At 45.8% G+C, this 22,234-nt stretch overlaps 1 protein-coding gene across 1 annotated transcript in view; it reads right to left on the reverse strand.

Annotated features, from left to right (window-relative positions):
- Positions 1-7,929: 7,929 nt before the first annotated feature.
- The window catches only part of TUBGCP3 (tubulin gamma complex component 3), a 71,011-nt gene continuing 56,706 nt past the window's right edge, over positions 7,930-22,234 (reverse strand). The window contains exons 18-22 of the mRNA XM_025874592.2: positions 19,851-19,939; positions 19,594-19,725; positions 15,627-15,767; positions 11,535-11,651; positions 7,930-9,048 (exon numbers count right to left, since the gene is read on the reverse strand). Of these exons, the coding sequence (XP_025730377.1) occupies positions 8,890-9,048; positions 11,535-11,651; positions 15,627-15,767; positions 19,594-19,725; positions 19,851-19,939 (638 nt within the window). The 3' untranslated portion in view covers positions 7,930-8,889. The remainder of the gene's footprint in view (positions 9,049-11,534; positions 11,652-15,626; positions 15,768-19,593; positions 19,726-19,850; positions 19,940-22,234) is intronic.

Here is a 22,234-nt window from a genome sequence, read left to right on the forward strand (position 1 = left end):
CTGTAAAAATTTACTCCAGGAAAAATAAAAAGAAAATGTGAAACACAAAACTATTACATGTTTATCTTCCCTGATTCCAGGGTTAGGAAAATATTTCTTAAACAAAATGTAGCATTTGCTAATATAACATTTTTATAAAACAAAGACTGACAGATGGGTCTATACTGAAATTTAAAATAAGAAAAGACAACACCGAAAGAGCACACGAGAAGCTGAGAAAAGATATGTGCAATATCTGGGACAGAAGACTAGTGTATAAAATATATGAGACCCCCATAAATCAATAACAGAATGGTAAGAAACTCTCCAAAAAGTACAAAAGATAGAAACAAGCAATTCACACATGAGAAATCTCAATAGCGAGTAAACACATGAAAACACACCCAACCTCATTAATGGAAGAAACCGAAGTTAAAGCATGAGATGCCAGCACACGGCAGCCAGACTGGCGTTGAAGTCCGGCCATGTTTGTAATAGCTAAAAATTGCAGACAATCCAAACACTCACAAACAATAAAATGGCTGAATAAATTGTGGTGTGTCCAAAAACTGGAATAATATAGAGCAATACGTGAACGTCAGTTACAACTGGAGGTGTCAGTTCTCAACATGAGACTGATGTTATGGGTATCAATATGACCTCACATACAAAATGCTGAATTACGTGGGACACCTGCGTGGCTCAGCCAGCGAAGGGTCTGCCTTTGGCTCAGGTCATGATCCTGGAGTCCTGGGATCAAGCCCTGCACCAGGCTCCCTGCTCTGCAGGGAGCCTCCTTCTCCCTCTCCCTCTGCCTACCACTCCCCCTGCTCACTCTCTTTCTCTCTCAAATAAATACATCTTTAAAAAAAAAAAAAGAATAAAATGCTGAATTACAGATTCCACCAACAATCCGTCATTGTTGGCAATGCAAACACAGGTGACAAAATTACAATGAAAAGGGGGTGACAGACACGAGTCAGGATGACTTATCTACAGAGAAGGCAGGAAATAGGAAGAGTCAAAGGAGGCTCCCACATTATTAGAAAAGCTCCTATTTTAAAGTAGGAGGTAGGAACATGGCTTCTGGCTTCATAATTAATCTTTAAACTTGGTATGGAGAGGTGCGCCTGGGTGGCTCAGTCGGTGAAGCGTCTGCTTTCGGCTCAGGTCATGATCCCGGGGTCCTGGAATCGAGCCCCCGCATCGGGCTCCCTGCTTCGTGGGGAGTCTGTTTCTCCTTCTGCCTGCCACTCTCCCTGCTTGTGCTCACTCTGTCAAATAAATAAAATCTTTTGAAAAACAAAAAATAAAAATAAACTTGATATGTAGAAATTATATAGAAAAAAACCCTGTATCACTAAAAGCTGCTTCTCTCAAAACAAAAAACAAAAACCTGATAAAGCAGCACTCCAATGAAACAGCTCTTGTCAAAATCATCTTCTTGCCAAATGCAATGATCAATTCTCTTATCAGAATCCGTCTGCCTTTGAGCAGCATTCACAAGAGTTGACCGTTGATTTCCTACAACACCATTCTCTCGGCCTCCGCGACACTCCCAGGCTCCTGCTCAGCCTCTATATGTTGGGAGTACTTCGGACTGACTCGTGGATCTTCTTCTCTGTACCTTCTTCCTGGTAATCTAAGTCCCATGCCTTCAAATGCCCCTTGTATGTTGATGATCCCCAAATGTTTATCTCTAGCCCTGACCTCTCCTCTGAGTCCCAGACTCATAAATCCAGAGTTAACATCTCTGACACTCCATCCTGTAAACTTTAGCTGCTCTGCCTTCCCAGGACAACCACCTGCACTGAAGTTAGAGAAATTTCCATGCTCTGCCTAGGTTCCCTCTTCCTGCATGGCAGATTGCAGACTACCTGTAGGGCTCACCTAATCTCTTTGCCAAATCTACGAGGTATCATGATTCTCCACTACCAGCTGTATATTGTCTCCACTGGGACATGGTGTCTGATTTCTTTGGTCGTGTTTGGTTGGTTTGGTTTGTATCAGGCAGAATACATCTTGTCTCTATGATTCCATCTTAGCCAGAAATGGAAGCTCTCCCTCTCTAATAACTCTGAAAGTGCAAATAGATAATGGTACATCATAAATGCTTAATAATTATTTGCTGAATGAAGTACCTAACTTTAAAACTACTGAGTACAAAGCAGGGTCTCGTCTCAGCAGTGAAGAAAAACAAATAGCAAAATGGTAGCCTTAAATCCAACCACATGAATAACTACGTTAAAAGTAACAGACTGAGTGGATTAAAAGACAACAAACTCAAGTGCGACCCAACTATATGCTGTCTGCAAGATATCCACTTTAAATATAAAGCCACAAACACGTTAAATATAAAGGAATGGAAAAGATATACCATGTTAACACAAATTAAAAGAAAGCTGGGGGCGCCTGGATGACTCAGTTGGCTAAGTGTCTGCTTTTGGCTCAGGTCATGCTCCTGGGGTCCTGGGACTGAGCCTTGCATCAGGTCCCCTGGTCAGCAAGGAGTCTGCCTCTCTCTCCTTCTGCCTCCCTCTACCCCTTGTGCTCACACACTCTCTCTCAAATAATAAAAGAAAAGCTGGAGTGACTGTAATGTTGATAAAGTATATTTCAAGGCAAAGAATATTACTAGAGATTGCAAGGATCACTTTACAATGATAAAGGAGGTCCATTCATCTAGGAAACAGAACAATCCTAAATACTTATGAACCTAACAACAGGGCTTCAAAATACATAAAGCAAAAACTGAGAGAAATGCAAGGAGAAAGAGAAAAACCCATAATTATAGTGAAAAGATTACAACCCTCTCTCAACCATCAAGAGGAAAAGTAGACAAAAATTAGTGAGAATGCAAAAGACTTTAACCTTACCCTAAAGGACTTCATAGAACACCATAAAACAGTAGAATAAACACTCTTTTAATGTGTGCCCAGAACACTTACCAAGATACACCCTACCTAGGGTCATAAAACAAATCTCAATAAATTTAAATTGATTCACCTCATATAAAGTATGTTCTCTGACCACAGTGGGATTACACTATAAATCAGTAACAGAAAGGTATCTGCAAAATCTATAAAAATTTGGAAACCAAATAACAAACTTCTAAATAACCCCTAGGTCAAAGAATTAACCAAAAGGGAAACCGAAAGTATTTTGAAAAAATAATGAAAGAACATACTAAAATTTGTGAAATGCAACAGAAAGATCTCAAATCAATTACCTTCCATTTCAAGAAAAAAAAGAGAGTGAGAAAACTTCAGAGTAAGCAGAAGAAAAGAAATAATAAAGATCAGAGTAGAAATCAATAAAATATAAAGCAGAAAACAATAGAGAAAATCAATGACAACAAAAGCTGCTCATTTGGGAAGATAAGTAATACTGATTAATCTCTAGCCAGAAATATGGGAAGAGACAAATCTCCCATGCAGAAGAATTTCACGTAATTTATGTAGATGCTCCCCCTCAAGGAGGTGGAGCATAACTCCTTTCCCCTAAATGTGGGCTGCACACAGTGACCTCCTCCTAAAGAGCACAGGATGAAAAACTATCTCAGCCAGGAGATCAGGGTCAGCATCCACGGTGATAAGCCTCATTGGCAGTGTGCACCCTGGATTCCATGTGATGAGAAGGGCACTTTACTTCTGCGGACTTCCCCCCCAAAGCTTATAGTCCCAATCTAATTATGAGAAAAACATCAGACAAAACCCAACCGAGGGGCATTCTATAAAATATCTGAGCTGTACTCCTCAAAACTGTCCAGATCATAGAAAAAAGCCTGAGAAGCTGTCACAGCCAGAAGGAGCCTAGGGAGACATAACAACCAAATGTCATGTGGTGTCCTGAACAGAATCCTAGAATACAGGTAATTTGTAATTTTCTAGTAGAAATATTAAAAGAAAAAAAATCAAAAACAGGCAAAATTAATTTTAATATATTTTATTTAAGCAAACATACAAAACATCATTTCAACATGTAACGGTATGAAAAAATATTGAGCTATTTTACATTCCTTTTTTTATACTAAATATTTGGAATTTGCAGTGTGTTTTACACTTAGAGGGCATCTCAATTCAGAGTAGGCACATTTCAAGTGCTCAACAGCCCCCTGTGATGGACAGGCAGCTCTAAACAAATAGCTATGATTTAAAGTTGACAACAGTTGAAAACTACTATAATCATGGCGATGACTCTTGGCTAATTGCAGATTAATACATAGATACCACTTCTCCTGACACGTTTCATTTTGTGGTTAAAGTGACAACAAAAAAGGAGTATCAGCCTTGCTATGAGTCTCTACGCATACTCATTTGTCTGGAGTCCTTTTCCTGCAAACCGCACCTGTGGGAGACTCTGTCCACACCATGGGCTGAAATAAAAATCTCCACGCTGATGAGCACAGAGCCTGATGGATGCTCCAATTTTTTAAAAAGATTTAAACTGGGACAAAACATTTACAAATCACCTATATGATAAAAGACTTATATCCAGATATGTAAAGAATTCTCAAAACTGTAAGAAAACAACCCAAAAAACATGGGCAAGTATTTTAGTAGAAACGATTTCATGGTAGATAAGCCTATGAAAACACGCTTGATGTCCTCAGACATCAGGGAAATGATGCCACCACGCCCCAGTGAGGACTTCCAGCAGTGAGAGGGCACTCGGGGAAGTGCGGACAAGAGAGTGACCTGCGCTAACCACGCCACTCGCTAACCACGCCGGCCGGTCTCTGAAGACTAGTCAGTCGTAAGCCTACCGGAGACAGTCTAGCCATCCCCTCTCCTGGTCACCGGAGAAATGAAGGCATTTATCATAGACTCTTACACACCTGTTCACAGCAGCTTTCTTTATACACTCAAATACCAGAAACAATGTGAATGGCCATCCATAAGTAAATGTGTTTTCTTGTGTGGTAGGAGGTAAAGCTCTTAAATTTTTTTCCAAACGGTTTGCCCAAAGCCATTTACCCCAAAGCATCTGTTGAGTAATCAGTTCATGGACCTCTGAAGTGAACCTTCAAACACGAAAGACCCACGAGCACTGGCTCTTGGGTACTTTGTTCTAGTCTGTTGAGGTTTCTTTCTGTTCTTGTGCCCTACTGTTTCATACATGGTAACGTTATATTTTTTGATATATGGTTTGACGAATTTCTGTGTATTTTTCTATTATTCTTTTTCAGAAAAGAAAAATTGAGAGGAAAAAAAAGCAAACTTCCTAGACATTCTGAACTGTAACTATATTCAGTCAGAAGAAAATAAGAGAATCACGGATTAGTTAGGAATTAAGGACATGGGAAATGCTCCCCATGAAGGCCTGTGATGTAACTCAAGTTGATGCAGAGAATGATTCAGTCAGAAACACAATGGGAAAAAGAAACTCCATAAGCATTCAATTTAGAAAAAATAAACCAAAAAAGACGAGGGTATTAAATACAGAACAGTAATTTATAGAGCAAAAAATGGCATCTATACATAGTAAAATGATAATATCAAGAGATAATTCTTGAAAGGCATAAACTGTAATCACACTGGTAAAAGCGAACAGGAAGAAAACGCAAAACAAAACAATATCAGGAATGAAATACAAGTATTTCAGTAACTGTAGAGGCATCTATATAAAAATTAATGCCAACAAACCTAAAAGCGCTAAATGAAAACACAGTTTTCTAGAAACAAAAATGAGCTTGGAACTCAGAAATCTGAGTAGTGTCATTACCAGAGTAGAAAAGGAAACGGTTGTTTATAACCTACCCACCAAAGAGTGTCCAGTGATCGGACATGGTTGAAACTGAGCAGGGTCATGGGAAGGACCATCACTCCTTCCGGACGGTGATCTTCCCACCGAGTCACAGTCCCACAGACCCGAGCGACTCCGCCCAAGTCACCGACACAGAACTGAGCGGCTCTGCCTTTCACATGGGAGCTGCACTCACCTGACTATTTCCACACACCTGTAAATACCGCTGTTTCTGAACTCCAAACTCCTACATGCAAATGGCACCCGAGCAGGCAATGTGTCCTCTAGCCCACCAAGGCCAGCTACACTTGGCCTTCTGGGATGACTGAGGTAGGAGGCCTGTCCTCACTGCTTGTGGCCACAGCATTCACACCAGCAGTCGCAGCCAGGAGGAGCCGCACTGACCACGGGCCACTAGCCCACCTGCCCGCGCCATGGTCCACGAGACCTCCCCTGGTAACACTCAACACTTCACATAGACTTTGTGCCTTGGGACCCACCTTGAGTATGACCGTGGTTATTTGATAAAAGTGCTTTCTTCCTAGGAAGTGGGAGGTTCATGTTGGCTGTACGTTCCGTCCTATCAAGCCAGGACACATTCTCCATAGGGCTGGGAGACTCACGACACCATGAGTTCCGCTGGTGACATGCGTGTACGACGCAGGAGGGAGAGGTGACCCCCCCTCCCCTCTTCAGTCAAGCCTGTCAACCTGACAGGACTTGAGGGAGGTAAGTCCTGACTGGGGGTGATCCGTGCCTGCAGCCACGGTCCCAGACCTTTCTGGGCAGTAAGAGGCATCCTCAATGGCATGCAAGCTGAGCTGGGCTTGCGGGAGCTGCCCAGTCCACCAGAAACATGACAGCTCTGTTTATAAAGAACCTGCTAAGAGCCTGACCAGGTGCATACAGTGATCTCTGATCTTCACGACAACCTGAAAGGTTAGCATGATTATCATTCCCCCAGGGCCACACCAGAACATCTGCCTCCAGAGATGATTCGCCCCTGCAACAGGCCCTCCCACCTCAACCACCAAGTGGGGAGCCCCGACTCACCACTGATGAGACCCTGCTCTGTGACAGGCCTGCCGTTTATGTGGCGTCTCCAGGGGGGTCTGAAACGAGCTCTTGAAAGGCCTCTTGGATGGACACACCACGCTCTGGGCTGCCCGGGCCCTTCTGTGGCCCCATCTCCATTGCCAGACCCACAACCCTGTCCTGAGACCCGCCAGGGCCTCCTGGCCCCACTGGGAGGCCCCTCTCAGAGAGCAGCTCCATAACCCACAAACCGTGGCCAATTATGTGATGGCTCTTAAGTGAAAATGGAGTTTCAGTCCCCAAATCTGGATTAGCATTTTCCAGAGTGGTCTCTACTGAGGACTGAAGGAGAAATGCTTTAAAGATAATAAAAACAGGCTCCAAGGTCAAAAATCTTTGGGAAATTTCTCTGGGAGATAGAGGCGACCCCTGCTCTTCCAAAGTCCACATGATGCCACTCTGCTTTACAGAAGAGCTCCATCAGTAGCTGTTCTGAGGGGATTTGCGCTTTCTGAAGAGCTCGGCATAGGGTCTGCAGCGGGCGGCTGCGCTCAGCACCCTCCGGGGCCGTGCTCGCCCCTCAGAGCCCACCTCCAGGGCTGAGCTGGGCCTGCCCGCAAGCTGTGTCCTAAAAAAAGCCCAAGACGGGTCACTTTGGGGTCTGGGGGCGTGCAAACAAGCCCCTGCAGGAGTTGATCATGACTGCCACTTTGTTCTACTTGGTCTGGGCTGGCAAGTCTGCCCAGGTGTGCCCACTTGGGGATTGGGCAGGGGGACCTGTACGCAACACACCGTCACTTCTGGGAAATGTTCCAGTAGAGAAACCTGCATCCAATTTCCAATTTTACAAATTTTTAAACTAAAACTAAACTGGTATCCTAAAAAGTTCTGGCCTTCACCACAAATCCATCTCTGCAGAGCCAGGACTCCTAATCGCCCCTCTGGTGGGACAGGGACTTGGACGGGAACAGCAGACAGCTGAATGAAGCGTACCCCGCCCCCACCCCCGGCTCCACCCAAAGGCCACACACGGTCCATTTCCCAGGTTTCACCAACGGCACAGTTCACCCCCCAACGCACCTCACGCCAGACTGCCAGCCGGGACTGTGACCCTGGCGGGTGAACTCGGTCTCTTCGCAGAGTATTCATTCAAGGAAGAACCCATACGTCTGAAAGATAACTGCTTTTAATTCTCTAAGTTTCACTTATGCAACATCATAAAGGCAGATTTATGTGACTTGATATGACATTTTTACAAAAAACAAGTTTCCCCCACATCTGGTCAGTAGTATATAAATATTTACAATGAAAAAATAGGCAAGGAGAAAGGAAATCTTCATTATTCAAGTCAGTTTCTTTCCAATGCTTATCAGAATTTGAAAATAAAATAGTTCATTAACTTTCTAGTCATCGTATTTACATATCACTTCAGCCTACAGATGGAGAAATCAAGGCTTGCAGGTGTTCTGTTCATGCCCCCCCCCCCATTAAACTAGTTCTACACTAGTTTAGAAGTTATCTGAAAGAGTAAATTAAATATAAAAATGTAAACTTTGAAAGAAGATAAACTTTGAAAGAAGGATAAACGTTCTTACAGAGGTTAATATTTTACACACTACAAACCAAAATAAAATGCTCTATATATTTTCTTAGTAGGGACATTCTGTTTCAATTTAATTTGATTATCTAACAAAAACTGCCTCTAAGGAGGATGTTAAAAAAATAGCAATGACATTACCATCTTAACTGATGAACATCCATTCACTCTAATTTTCTCTAAAAGCAACTGTGAGTTCTTAAAAAGTGACAAATATAAATTATATCATGGAGAGCTTAAGAAGCCTCAACAAAGTGTGGTATCTCTTAAATATGAAGACTTTAAAAAATAAATTTGAATAGTGCAAACCAGCCTATTTAACTTAGTGATATTACAAATATATTCACCTCCAATGTATAAAAACATGACTTTGATTCTACCAGACGCCATGCCATCAAAAACACTGAAGGACTTGTGGGCAGGAACGGCGGACGTCCGCAGCATGCCAGTGGCCTTGAGGACTTAAATGTGAATGTTTGTCTCGTGATGCAGTTCCCAGCGAGCGCACCTCCCTGGTGAGGACGGGGAAGGGTTCACGTGTGGGAGCCACGCCGCCCTCGAGAGCCCAGAGACACACGGAGCCTTGGCTCTCTGGCTTCATAATGCTCGTTAAAGTCCAAGCGGAAGCTAAGAAACCGAAGACTGTCATCAGAGCTGGTCGTCAGCAGCACCAAAAACTGCTGCACAATGCCCTAAAAACAAGAAGAAGGAATATCCACTTCAGAAGGGAGCCTTCCACAAAACGTACCACCGCCCTCGGCCCTGCAGCCTCATTTGGGCGGTTTCTCCTTCCGGATCAACAAGCTCCATAAACGGCCACCACGCGCGTCCAAAAGGGAGGACAGCTGCTCCAGGACCCGAGTTCAGTGAGCCAATGGCAGCCACGTTAGGAAGAGATACCCGTGTCCAGAAACACGAATGTACAATCAATACGTTTTACTTAAAAGAACTTCCTTTTTGCCCTAAGTTCTATAAGAATAAGCAAAACAGCGAAGCTTCTGATGTTTAAAAAAAAGCCTATTCTTTTTCTTTTAACTATAAAACCCAGTGTTACACTTTCCATCTCTCACTTGAGTTAGGAGTACTGAACCACAGAGCCCTCCCAGGAACACAAAGGAGCACGTGAGAAACCACATGCCTCTAAACCATGACCGCAGGGTCCCTGGGTCCTTGCGGACGCGGGCTGAGTCGCCTTGCTGAAGACCAGGCAGAGTGCGGCCACGTCACCTCCTTCTCAGGGGGCTTTGTGGAGACGAGGGGACATGACAGCAGTTTACTCCAACTTTTATACGACAAACACTGGCTGCTTCTCTGCAGGGCTGCGTCACTTCTGAGCACACCCCCATCCCTGCCGGGTTCCTGAGCCACAGCCAGCAGGTGTGTGGCTGTCCAAAGTAGGTGATGTTTGTCTCTGCACTTGCAGACCTGGAAAACGTCCCATCTGCAGAAAAGTTGCCACGGAAATACCACATCCCATCAGTCCTTCCAAAGCCTAAAAGCATCTCGGTCCCTCTCCGAGCTCCCAGAGACTCAGGTATGTTACACAAGGGAACTGACGCCTGACCAAGCACAGGCTGCGATGCTGTGGATACCTCTGTCCTTCTGGGAGACCAAGGTCTTATGAGACAGTTGCTAAGGAATTCTACTGCTAAGCGTAGTGGCAGTGGCGTCTTGTCAGGTGGCAATGTGCGCACTCACTACAGGGAACTGCGGGCAACACTTCTGTCCTCAAGCTGCGGACTCCGGGTGAGACCGCTCATGAGCAGCACGTGATGGCAGCCGCTAACCCTCTGCTGTTTCGGGCACCGATAATTCAAAGAGAACAGAAAAGGACTTTTTCTGTTAAGGAAAAGAAATCCCAGTGGCCATGATTTAGAAAGAAGATTAAGACTGTAATCTGAGTAAAACTGGGATTATACAGATTAAGATTACTTTTCAAAAATGTACTAAGTCTCAGGGCCCCTGGGGGGGCTCAGTCGGTTGAGCGTCCGCCTCCGGCTCAGGTCATGATCTCAGGGTCCTGGGATCGAGCCCCGTGTCGGGCTCCCTGCTCAGCGAGAAGCCTGCTTCTCCCCCTGCCCTTCCCCTGCTCATGATCTCTCCCTGTCTCTCTCTCTCTCAAATAAATAAAATCTTTAAAACAAATGTATTAAGTCTCTCAGGAAAATGTGTAACCATTCCTATCTCTTTCAGAAATGAGCATGAGCACACACTTTTTTACTCCGCTGCCGATATACTACTATCTTCACCAAGAGTATGAAACTAACCGTTACTACTCATTTTTAAGAAATGTACACATACAGTGTTTACAACACGGGGTCTAGCAGATATTTCATTATCAAAACACCTGTCCGGTGAGGATATCTTTGCACTGAACGTAATTCCATCTTTGCCACCATTTAGGAAGCATTTTCAACAAACATGCTGTGGTAGCTCACGTCAGAGGAAGACCACCTGTGAAAGGGACAAAGTCCTCCCACGTCCACGTTATGCTGAAGACAGCCATCGAAAGTATGAGGACCCTGGGAAGGAGACCAGATGCCTATAGAACAGGGAGGTAGTTTCATTTCAAATTTTGAACCACATGGAGACATACGCACACAGAAACGTGATTTTTAAAGGTTTCAACGTCAAGGCTTATTTGTCTTTCTAATCAGTTACCAGCAACCGAATGTAAAAATTCCTCATAAAACCTTTTCACCTGTATTTCCATCACTAAAATCACACTGAGAAACGGACACAATCAGAAACCAAACGCACAACACAGACACAAAAATCAGAGCACACGGCCTCTGTGTATCCGTTCTGCTCACAGCCTCCTGGGTCTGTGGGCCATGAGTTAAGCACCCGCCGCCTCGCATGCCCAGCGCCCCCACAGCAGCTCCCCACACACCTTCGCGCCCTCCTGCCTCACCGCGGGCCCCCGCAGGACTCTGCGGCCGCACAGCTCTGCCCGGTCCCCGCAGGGCTGCCGCCCATGGCTGACAATAGCACAACCATCCCAGAAGAGCAGCCCCCGTCAGCCCAGGGTCCAGGGGAAGGTCAGAGCCAAGATCGAGCCCCGCCGTGGGTGGTGGGCGGGCTGAAAGGACTCCTTTTTAATCATACTGACAGCAACGGTCAACTGCAGAAAAACAGCAGTGGGATGTGGACACCGTGGGGTCACCCCAACGCTCACCTGGTAGAAATGTGTCAAAATCCGCAGCTGCGAGCACATTTTCGGTATAGAGTCTCGAAATTCTTGAATCCTCTTGTTTTCCTCCTCCTCCTCTGCCGCTGTCACCCCCCACCGGCCCTGGAGAATCGGAAGGACCACGTTAAATTAAATCTGGGCACAAGCAGCTGCCAAGGTGGGGCTGGGCTGGAGGGGGAGGGTGGGGAGATGTAGGCTCGTCATGCCCTTCGTGCTGCCAAACGCTCTGACACTCTGGCTGTACTCTGCTGATGCGGAACGGTGCTCGGCTTACTTTCTCCAATTAATGAGATGCCTCAGAAATACTTTCGATCAACACACAAGCACAGAGAGAACTCCCTCCTTGTTTTTAATGCCTACAGTACTACACTGCATAACGTGTAACACTTTCGATCATTTGTCACAAGCTAACCAGCCTTTAGTGACTAAAAGCAATGCCTGGCATCTTCCCATCTTTGGGGACACATTTCTAACACAGACCTTCTACATAAAAGCAGAACCAGAGGGCTCAAAGTACTGGAGCCCATTAACCCTTGACTTTGGTGGGAATGCTTCTTGCTATTATTCTTCCTACACATGGTGGATCTTTTTGTACTGGAGATACATCAACTTTGTTTTTAAAAGATGGTTCTTAAGGAACGGTAAGTCTGACTACACACCTTTTCAGCCAGCCTACATGGGAATTAGCATAGGGTTCTTGCCTTTTTATCAACAGATTGTCTCGTCACACAATCATAAAACTCGAATTTCTTTTACAGATTTCTTTCTGTCACCTTCTGGAAGCTTTAGCATTTTACCTTTCACGTTCAGATTCACAGCCCACCTCATGGTGGTTGCGTGTATGCGAGGCAGGGTCGAGATACAGATGATTAACACCATTTATCGACACTCCATTCCCCACTATTCTCAGTCGAGAACAAATGATCCCAGAACGTGAAGGGCTGTTTTTGGACGTTACTCTGCTCCCATGACTGTCCTTGTTTGAGCCAACACCATTCTTTTCACTGCTGTAACTTTGTGAATCTTGAGGGTATATGTATACTCAACTAAAAATGTATATTGTCTAATTTATTCTTGTTCAAAATTCTCTTCACTGGAAGCTATGCCCTGTGTATTTCCACATAAATTTTAGAATTAGTTTATCATTTTCTATCCCCCTCAAAAAATTAAATCCACAAAAAACCCCAAAACTGCTGGGGATTAAAACTGGGATTGCACTGAATCTATCAGTTCCCCAATCCATGAATACAGTCTACGCCTCTGCTTTTCAAGGGGCCCTTTGCGATCTCTGTGACACAGTGGTAAGGGGCCAGAGAGCACGTGTTTTGGGGTTTGCGAACCACCTAGCTATCCTGTTACTCAGCTCTACCACAGACAACGTGGAAATCACTGGCACAGCTGCTCCAATAAAACTCCATCTACAGAGACAACACGGGAGGCCAGGCCTGGCCTGCAGACCGTCGGTTGCCAAGTCCTGTTTCATAGTTTTCTGTATAAGGACCTTACATATATTTTATTACATTTAATGCTCTTTTAAAGGCATTTTAAAATTTTAAGTTGTTTGTGGCCGATAGAAATAGAAGTGATTTCTGCATATTGACCTTGTTTCCTACTACCTTGATAAATTCACTTATTAATTGTAGTTAACTTACCTAAGATTATTTTGGATTTTCTATGTCCACAGCCATGACTTTTGGCGCGCCCCCCTCCCCCACCAAAAAGACAGCTCACTTGTGTGTCTGCACTTGTATTTGTTTGTCTTGGTTTCTACGGCAGGCGGACCACCACCACCGCACTGAATGAAGTGCTGATTGCCCTGGGTCTCAGTCCCAGCACTGCACCATTAAGCATGAAGTTTTGACTCAGGCCTTTCAAGCAAACCTTCTATCAGATACTCCTTAGTATCAAATGATCTTATCCATCTATTGAGATGATCGTGTAATTTTCTCCTTTAGTTTGTAAATGTGGCAAATTACAACATTTTCATCAGAACGATACAGGAACTTTGTACTTTTGGGATGAACCAAAGCCTGTTTGTAATGTCCTACCCTCTGATACATCCCAACTCAGTGACACGGTCTTCGGGCTTCGTGACGTAGACCAGCACAGAGCAGGAAGCAACAAAGGCCAGACTTGTCTAAATGCTCTGTTCCACAGATTTCACTTTAGAACCAGGTTAACTATTTTACAAGATTAAATTCAATTTTGTTTTATAAGTTAAAAGCAAAAAACAAAACCAATTAATTTGCATACTGAGCTGGGGGCATAACCTCAAGGGAGTAATTATGCCAAGTGCATTACAACCCGGATTCTGATGTGCACAACTAGTGTGCATCCTGCTCAGTAACTACCGTTGCCACCCTGCTGGGGAACATGTGTGGGGACAGCTGTGTGCACATCTGTGTACGCTGGAGGGCGGGGGCTGCCAGATAGCAAGTAACAGTCTGCTAATATTAGAAACCAGGATTTCCAATGTAGAAGATAGGAAAACAAAGTCCCTTTAATCCTAAACTTCAACTGGAAATATCATTATAACCCTAAGAGAAAGAGGAAAGGAGGCAGAGAACCACGGGGGGACGGAGCGCGTCTGACAGGAAGACTGGGTCCACTCAGGGGCTGGACAAGGCGCCGGCTCCTCACAGCGCACGCAGGGCTCTGGAGCTCGGGGATGGGTCCTCTCGAATGGTCTCTTTTAAACTGCAGTGGACCCCAGGTCTCAGTGATTGCTTTTCAATTATTTTGCCCACTGAATTTAAGTAATTTCTCAGATACAGTTCCAGGTTCCAGCTGTCCGAAGGTATCCCTGAGCGCATCGGAATGAAACACACTGAATGATCAAGACTCATTAAGGAGACCCGTTCCACTCCGGCGTGGACGGTTTACAGTCAGAGAGAACCAGCGAGTCCCACAACCGGCCGCCCTGCTATTAGAAGAGTGTGAAAATCGGGAGGACTGATTCTTATAGATTTTATGTAGTTTAGTGATTCTCCAGAAGGGTGGATTCTCGGGCTGTGGGTAGCTTTAAAAATCACAGCAGTGACTAGCTTTCACTGTACGCTTGCCAAATGCCAAATAACAGCTAAGCCCCACACACGTCAGCGAGCCCCTCTATGGGGTCTTACTTAGTACTGCTCCCACTGTACAACGAGGGGACGCCTTAGAGAAGTCAAACCACTCACAATGCCAGTGAGCACGGTCAGGGGAAGTCTTCAGCTGGCCTGGCACCTGGGCGTGCCGCACACACAAACACACATCCACTCTCAGCGATACAAATGGAGCAAGCCCTCCTCCTGTTTCCAAAAAACCCTGAGGAGACAGCATGTGCTCTAAGCAGTTGTGAGTTTTCCAAACTGAACAGGATCCTAACACAAGTTTTAAAGTAACATGTAAAAATAAAACTAATCAAACAGTGTTATCTAAAAAATTTGCTGGGTGGCACAGTGGGTTAAGCATCTGACTCTTGATTTCAGCTCAAGTCATGATCTTATTAGGATGGTGGGACCAAGCCCCACATCAGACTCCGCGCTTGGCAGGGAGTCTGCTTGGGATTCCCCGCCCCCCCGCCACCACCAAATCAATCAATCAATCAATCCTTTAAATAATTTGTCAGCATCCCAAGAATAAACACCTTAGAAAAGTAAAAATTACAGAGACGATGTCAAATACAAGAGATCCCATAAATTGCCAAACTTGTTCAATACATCTTCACTACCCAGGTCATGGGTTTAGGAAGGTCACTGAAAGTAGCCCAAGTGCAGAGCTCTGGTTACCCCACGTGCATATGTGTCCACCAGCTGGAGGTGACCAGGTGACACAGAGCTGGGACCTGTCTGCAGAGCCACCAGCGCCCACGGGCTTCCTCACGGGATTCCAGTGCACGCTGTCCTTATGCTCACAACAGAGTGACAGCGAGGGTGACCACTCCAAGAGGAAAGGTCAGCGCCTCCTTAGGACTCCAGATGCAGGTGTGAGCACCGTCTCCAAGAACACATCAGCAGGAAGACTACTTGTGTTTGTGACGACACTGGCAATGAGCTCACTACTAGAGCTGACATGCCACTGGTAGAAAAGCCATACCTCCACCTCATGCTGTCTCTTCCTCTCTTCAAACTGCAGCCGCCTCTGTAGCTCTTCCAGCGCCGCTCTGTATATCGCGTCTTGAGTGTTCTGAAGCTCAATGATCTGATCAAACACGGCTCTGAGTTGATTTAAAAGTGCCTGAGGACAGGAGACAAAAAGAGACCATAAAACAAGGTATCAATTCACATTCTCAAAGTGCTCTTTGCCTCCACTGCTATGTACTGAACTCCCCTCACAGTGACCTCACGAGCCACAGTGCAGCCCCACATCATGGAGCTGTCAGCAGGTGTCAGAAAGGACCGGAAAGCAAGTCTGTTTTATTCACTTTTTGGTGCCACACACACCAAGACCAGACATGGAGGATATGAGAAAGAAGATTCTTAATATAATAAAAAAACAAATTCAGCACAGTGTTTAAAAAAAAAAAAAAAAAAAAACAGCATCGCGCAGGAATGCAAGGATGGTTTAACCCTGGAAACACACTGCTGTGGCTGGCTCTCTGTCCACACGTGCTGCACAGCGCCCTTCCCTAGTTCTGCAGTGTGGAGAGAGGGCAAGAGAAAGGGATCTGTAGCAAAAATCTTTTATGTAAATCAAAAACACATCCATGCAAAATGCCAGATATACACACAAGGCAGCATAGCAAAACAAAGACAACTGTGCCACCGGCGGGGGTGGGAATCACGTGACACACACAGCGAACACGCAGGGTCTTCCGTGGACGGATGAGGGCAACTCTATCCTCCGCCAGCTTTGATTTTAAAAAAAACCCATTAACAATTTGAGGAGAAAAGATGATTTTGAAATCACAGGAAAAAAAAGTCATGTGTTAAAACTTAACAGCCACTCATGACGTCTATGAAGCATCTAAACAAACTAGGACTACAAGGAACCTCCTTAATTTGATAAAGATTCTTTGAGATCTCTTGGCAAACATTATAGTGAATGGTGAAAGAATAAAACATCTCTTTAATGTTAGGGATGAGATAAGGAGTCCTACCCATGCTCCCGGCGGACCCAGCTAACACCCCAAGGCAAGGAAAAGCAGAAAACAGACCCTCTGGAAAGAAAGAAACAAAACTGGTTTTCCTTGTAAAAACAGGATCTAAGCAGATCTAGAAACCCTTAGGATGAAAAAAAAAAAAAAATGGATAAAAAAATCAAAGTACTGAAATGAATAGCATTCCTCCAAACCAACCAGACACCACATTTATGGTAGTGATAACCCATAAAAGATTGGCAAGAGGTTATGGGAGAAAGAAGACAGGACTTTACTGAGAAGCAGGAGAGAGAGAGAGAAACAGGAGGGGCTCCAAGCTCACAGATAGGAGGCAGCAAGGAAGCTGAGCTGGCGAGAACAGGCACCCCGGTTCACTGCGGGTGGAAGACGCCAGGGCTAGTGAGGACACGCGCAACGCCATCCCCACACCCCTGTGTGGGGGACGCACTCCACCTGCCCGAACATGTCCCTTCGAAGGGTCGGCACAGGCACCAATCTAACTCATGGCCGCTGCGGCTGGGGTCAGGCGGCCCAGGACTCACGGCAAACACCGGGCTCATCGCAAGGCTGCTTGTTCTTTCAGAGGGGTCTTACTCAATAAGAAAAAAGCAAAACAAAAGTCTAATTTGTTTTTTAAAAAGATTCATTTCTTCCAATCTGTTTCTTTATTGTAATCAAATAAGAACTGCTATTTCTGGAGCAGTTAATTCATCTACAAGGTGACTGCTTTGGCTTCGAGCTAAGGCGGGAAGGGCTGTGGCAGCAGTCGGCTCAGGCAGGAGAAGTGGGGACGTGCGTCCAGGGCGGCTCCGGTGTGCAGCAGCGTGGCAGCAGTGCCCAGATGAGGATCACACACGTGTGTGCGCGCCACCGCCGCCCAGCCGCAAGCCCCCCTTCAAAACTATGTGCCCAGCCAACAGCTTCATCTCCTTACTAAGGGAGATACCGAAATGCACTTCACTTCTGTCAAGAACAGACGGTTCGAATCTGTTCTGTATACCGGGTTCCTTAAAAAATAAAACCTCTAGTGATTATTTTAAACCACCAAATTAAAAGTAAAACCAGGGCGCCTGGGTGGCTCAGACGGTTGGGCATCTGCCTTCGGCTCAGGTCGTGATCCCAGGGTCCTGGGATCCAGTCCTGCATCGGGCTCCCTGCTCAGCAGGGAGTCTGCTTCTCCCTCTGCCTGCCGCTCCCTCTGCTTGTGTGCTCTAATAAAAAATTAAAAATTCTTTAAAAAAAAATAAAAGTAAAGTAAAACCATTAGCAAAGGGGCTACTTCAAAAATGATTACCAAGCCTTTAGCACTGTGACTCCATCAAAGCGGTGACTCAGGCAACCGCACGTAAGCATTCCATGACCACGAGAAAACAGTTCTATAGGCAAAAATGTTTCTCCTTGGATTCTATTCCTATCAGTGGAAGCTTTCTAGAGGCAAGAGGTGTGACTGTTTTGTACGGAACTGTCACACATGGACGTGGCTGAACCCCAACGCTGCCAGCCCCTGACGGCTCCTTACATCCCACAGGGAGACCGACATAGCTGTGGGCCTAATCCTCACAAATTCCCGTCTCCTGCAAAGCAGACTCTAACCATGCTCAATCTCTGTAAGACACATACTGTGGCTCTGAACCATTTAAAAATGGAGGCAGCGAACACTTACGCATCAGGCACCGTGATAAACGGTTTCTGTGAATTACACCATTCACCTCTCACAGACCTACATGAGACGAGTGTCACACCCTCTTAACACGAGACAGCGCGGTGCCCGCAGAGCCCCAGGGAACAGCGTCCCACTTGTTACTACATGAGAGCCTCCGACAGCACAGGAGGCTCGTCTACTGCTTCCAGGGGACGTGTGTGCTGACCGACAGCTCACAGAGACTGCAGCTATGGGCTCAGCCGACGCGGACAAGGCTCACTCACCGTGGCCAAGGCCAAAAGGCCGCAGGTGCGCATTTCTTAAATTGTTAATTATATCCAAAGTGTTTTAAATTACTTTTGTGCCATTGTTTCCATATATTTATAAAAGCTTTCTATATAGAAGCATCTTTGAGCAATTTTTTGCACATATGAGCGACAGTTTTAGTAATAAAATTTGGCATACCGAGAGAGGTGTTTCCCAGCCACGACTGGGAAACCCAGATACGCTAAATGAACGCCCTCCGTGAAACAGCGCATTTCCCTTGAGGAGGGTGCAGGTAGAAGCAGGAGCAGCCCTTTGTGAGAGAGAAACTTACTTGGAAGTCACATTTAATGTCAAAAACACACATGAAATTTTGACTCTTACATCACAGTATCTTTGTTTCAATTGAAAACAACGTGTTCCTTGCTTCCCCAGATGTGTGAATAAAACCAGAACTCCACGAGGCTTGGCCACACGGAACAGCAACGTTCAGAACAGATGTCTACACGGGAGCGACACTAGTGACAAGCTGGGGCCACAGAATGCTTACAGTTTTTCTAGACAAACAGCCTATTTTCTAACACATATAGCCAGACACTCACTTAACCAAGGCAAACACAGAAAAGACCACTGTCCCTAGATAACACCACGAAGGGACAGCCTGGAGCGCTCTGCACGTCCTCATGCCGTCCTCCCGAACTCACAGACGGGCGGCCATTTGCTGTGTCCTCGCACTGCTTGCCTGGTTTACTCAGTGCACAACACGAAACCAGCGCGGTGGTTCATCTGTCTTCTGAGCCCCACGAGACAACACTACTATTACACCGAGGAAACGGATGGTGCAATTACATGTTTTACCACTTTCATAACCATTTCAGAGCATGTTCTTGTTCTAATTCTGCTCAGAAACGGTCCACTCAGCACTTCAAATTATTAATAAAACAGTCCTAGTTACTAGTAATGTGGGCATCAGGCAATTTCTAAGATACCCCATGTGGCAGGAGCCCAAAAGGAGAAGACTATTATTGTTTCTGTTTCTAACGGCACATGGGTCTTACTCTGGAGTCGGTGTCCAGCAGACAGCGGGAGATGATGGTGTCCAGGAAGACCTCGTGTGCCGCGATGATGTGGTCCAAGTCTTGGGCCTGCTGCACCTTGTTCCAAAGTTCATCCCAAGAACATTCAAGCACCTAGGAAACAACAACGAGATACTCAGGTACAAAGCGTGTCTTCCCACATCTTTGACAAAATACACCACACAAAAGCTTAAGACAGGACTTATTTAAACTAACGTCAAATGATGCTCTGAATGTACCTCAAATGTAATGTAATACTGCATTTGGTGAATGAAATGGACCATCTCAGATGCCAGAATGTGACAGTGGTGCAGCACCCCAGAGAACTCTGCAAGAGAACCGAAGAGCTGGTGTTAGACGCCGCGGGGACACACGTAAACCGCCACACCCTCCCCCTTCTGGACGTCTGCACTCTCTCTCTCAAAAACCACCACTAGCTTTCACTGTTCACCCCTTAAAATAGGAAACAGTCCTTCCATTATCAATTTCCACGCCATTCGAGCTACACAAGGGTTTAGCTGTCTCATCACGTAGTATTATTTTATTTTATATAATGTAAGGACCTGATAAGGAATGGCATTAAATAAAACAAATGCATCTGAAACTTAGACACATTTCATTGTACAAGTGTGAATATTCGCTCAGTTCTGTGGCTTTACAACACGTCTGTCGGCTGCTGGGCAAGACTTCACGACTCCCAGCGATCTAGAGACAAAAGTGACATTTCCTTGAGGGCCCAAAAGGGATCTTGTCACCCGAGAGAAACAGGAACCAGGAGGGCGATGGGCCTGAGCCCCAACTCTGCTCCTGTTCTTTGCAAGATTATAAAACCACCAAAAGGCTTGGAGGTCACCAAAGAACAGGCATTCTCTGCTCATACTTTTAATTTTTCGTTCAAAGACCCTACCAGAGTGCAAGGGGACACCACGGTAGAGGAGGGCTCAAGCAGATGGGATCACGACAGAAATGCTTACAAGCACATTTCAATGTGGGTCAGACCGGACGTATTTTTGCTGCCACCCCAAATGCCTTTAATTAGCTCCTTAGGTAAATAATCGTTGCTGCATGCAGTGCTTTGAGAAATCATTCTTGTCCCTTCCTAAAAGTAATAAGGAAGTGAAACAGAAACACACGACAGAACAGTGGAATACAGACTTTAAAAACGGATGAAGTGCCCCGTGGGGACTTTGCTGGCCTGGCTCAGCACGCACCACTGGGCCCGCGGAGCAGGAGGCCACCCCAGGGGAGGAGCACACACTCCAAACCCCCTGGCGCCTTCCCCACCGTCAGGAACCCAGCATCCCTGGATGGCGTAAATACTCCCGGGAAGAACAGGTTAGGGGCTGCCATGTCATCTATAAGCCCAAATTGAAGAATGTACTTTTCCTACTAAAACTACCAAAGGGGGCTGACGTGTCTCACCTGATACCCAAAGCCTATTTAAATTACTTCTGGCATAAAAGAGCGTCATAGAATGCTGTTCTAAGTGGGAGTCATCCACATCACAGTGTCAGGACTGCCATTTACAACTCCATCTTGGGCCTCAGCCCAGAGCTGGAATGACAGGGACCGTGCTACCCTTCCCCCGAAGCCCAGGTGGTCTTCCCTGGAGAGACTGTGTGTATTTAAAGCCTCCAGCACGCGCGCAGGTGTGCGCCATCCATCCTGCCCCTTCACAAACCACACCCATGAGGACACCAGGTCTCACTGCAATAGCCCGTGTCTCTGAGTCTCCCCTCCAGTGCACGCGGACTGCTTCCTAAGATGTGCTGCTTCACTCGGACTCACGGGAATGCCATCAGCTGTTTATCTTCCACCTTGTGAGGCATCTATGCAGTTGACACTTCTCCATCCTCACATTTTTCTACCAGAGAGTTGAACATTGCTGACAAAACTGTAGATCTCATGGCATATCCTGACAGACGTGCATGAGGATGGTAAAGCAGGCTCCTCTCGGTGCTGTCTCCAGGGCCCCGTGTGTCACAGAAGCACAGAAATCTGTGTGGCTCGTCTCAGCATCTAGCTCCTAGTCAGTGTTCTGTACACAAGAGGAAAAGCTCAATTCCATGAACATGCGTGCTGTTCCTGCTCTGGTCTCTCTATCCAGCAGTCTTCTCGGGTGTTTCCACTGAGGCCCCATTGACAGACAATCCAGCACAACCTGACAATGTGTTTTTACTTGCACATTATATGAGTTTGCTAACATTTTTCACATTTCATCTTCTAGATCCTTCATAAACCAGGAACTTCTGCCAGGTACTTACACAGTTTGATAACACTGACTAAGTCACCGACTCCACTTTATTATCTTGGATTTATTTCAGAGCACAATCTCTCCACTGCCCATCATTAATCTACCATAATCTTTCATGTCACCCACATATGGAGATGAAAATGCAGCTCAATGAACACAAAACAGAAGCACCTACAGAAACCATCCTGGACTCATGTTGGAACCAACCTAAAATTCCCAGCTTTCAGCCTCAGCTGGTCCTCCATGCTGACCAGAAGCTCTCTTCTTTCCCTGACTCCAAAACAGCGGCTTCCAGCCGCCACTACCTGGAGCCCTCCATCCACCAGCTCCCCTCCACCCTCCCCAAGAGCCGTGGCCTCGGCAGGAAGC

Source organism: Callorhinus ursinus, unplaced genomic scaffold, assembly GCF_003265705.2.
Source record: "Callorhinus ursinus isolate GAN/ISIS: 27379988/994484 unplaced genomic scaffold, GSC_fseal_2.0 scaffold79, whole genome shotgun sequence".
Lineage (NCBI taxonomy): Eukaryota > Metazoa > Chordata > Mammalia > Carnivora > Otariidae > Callorhinus > Callorhinus ursinus.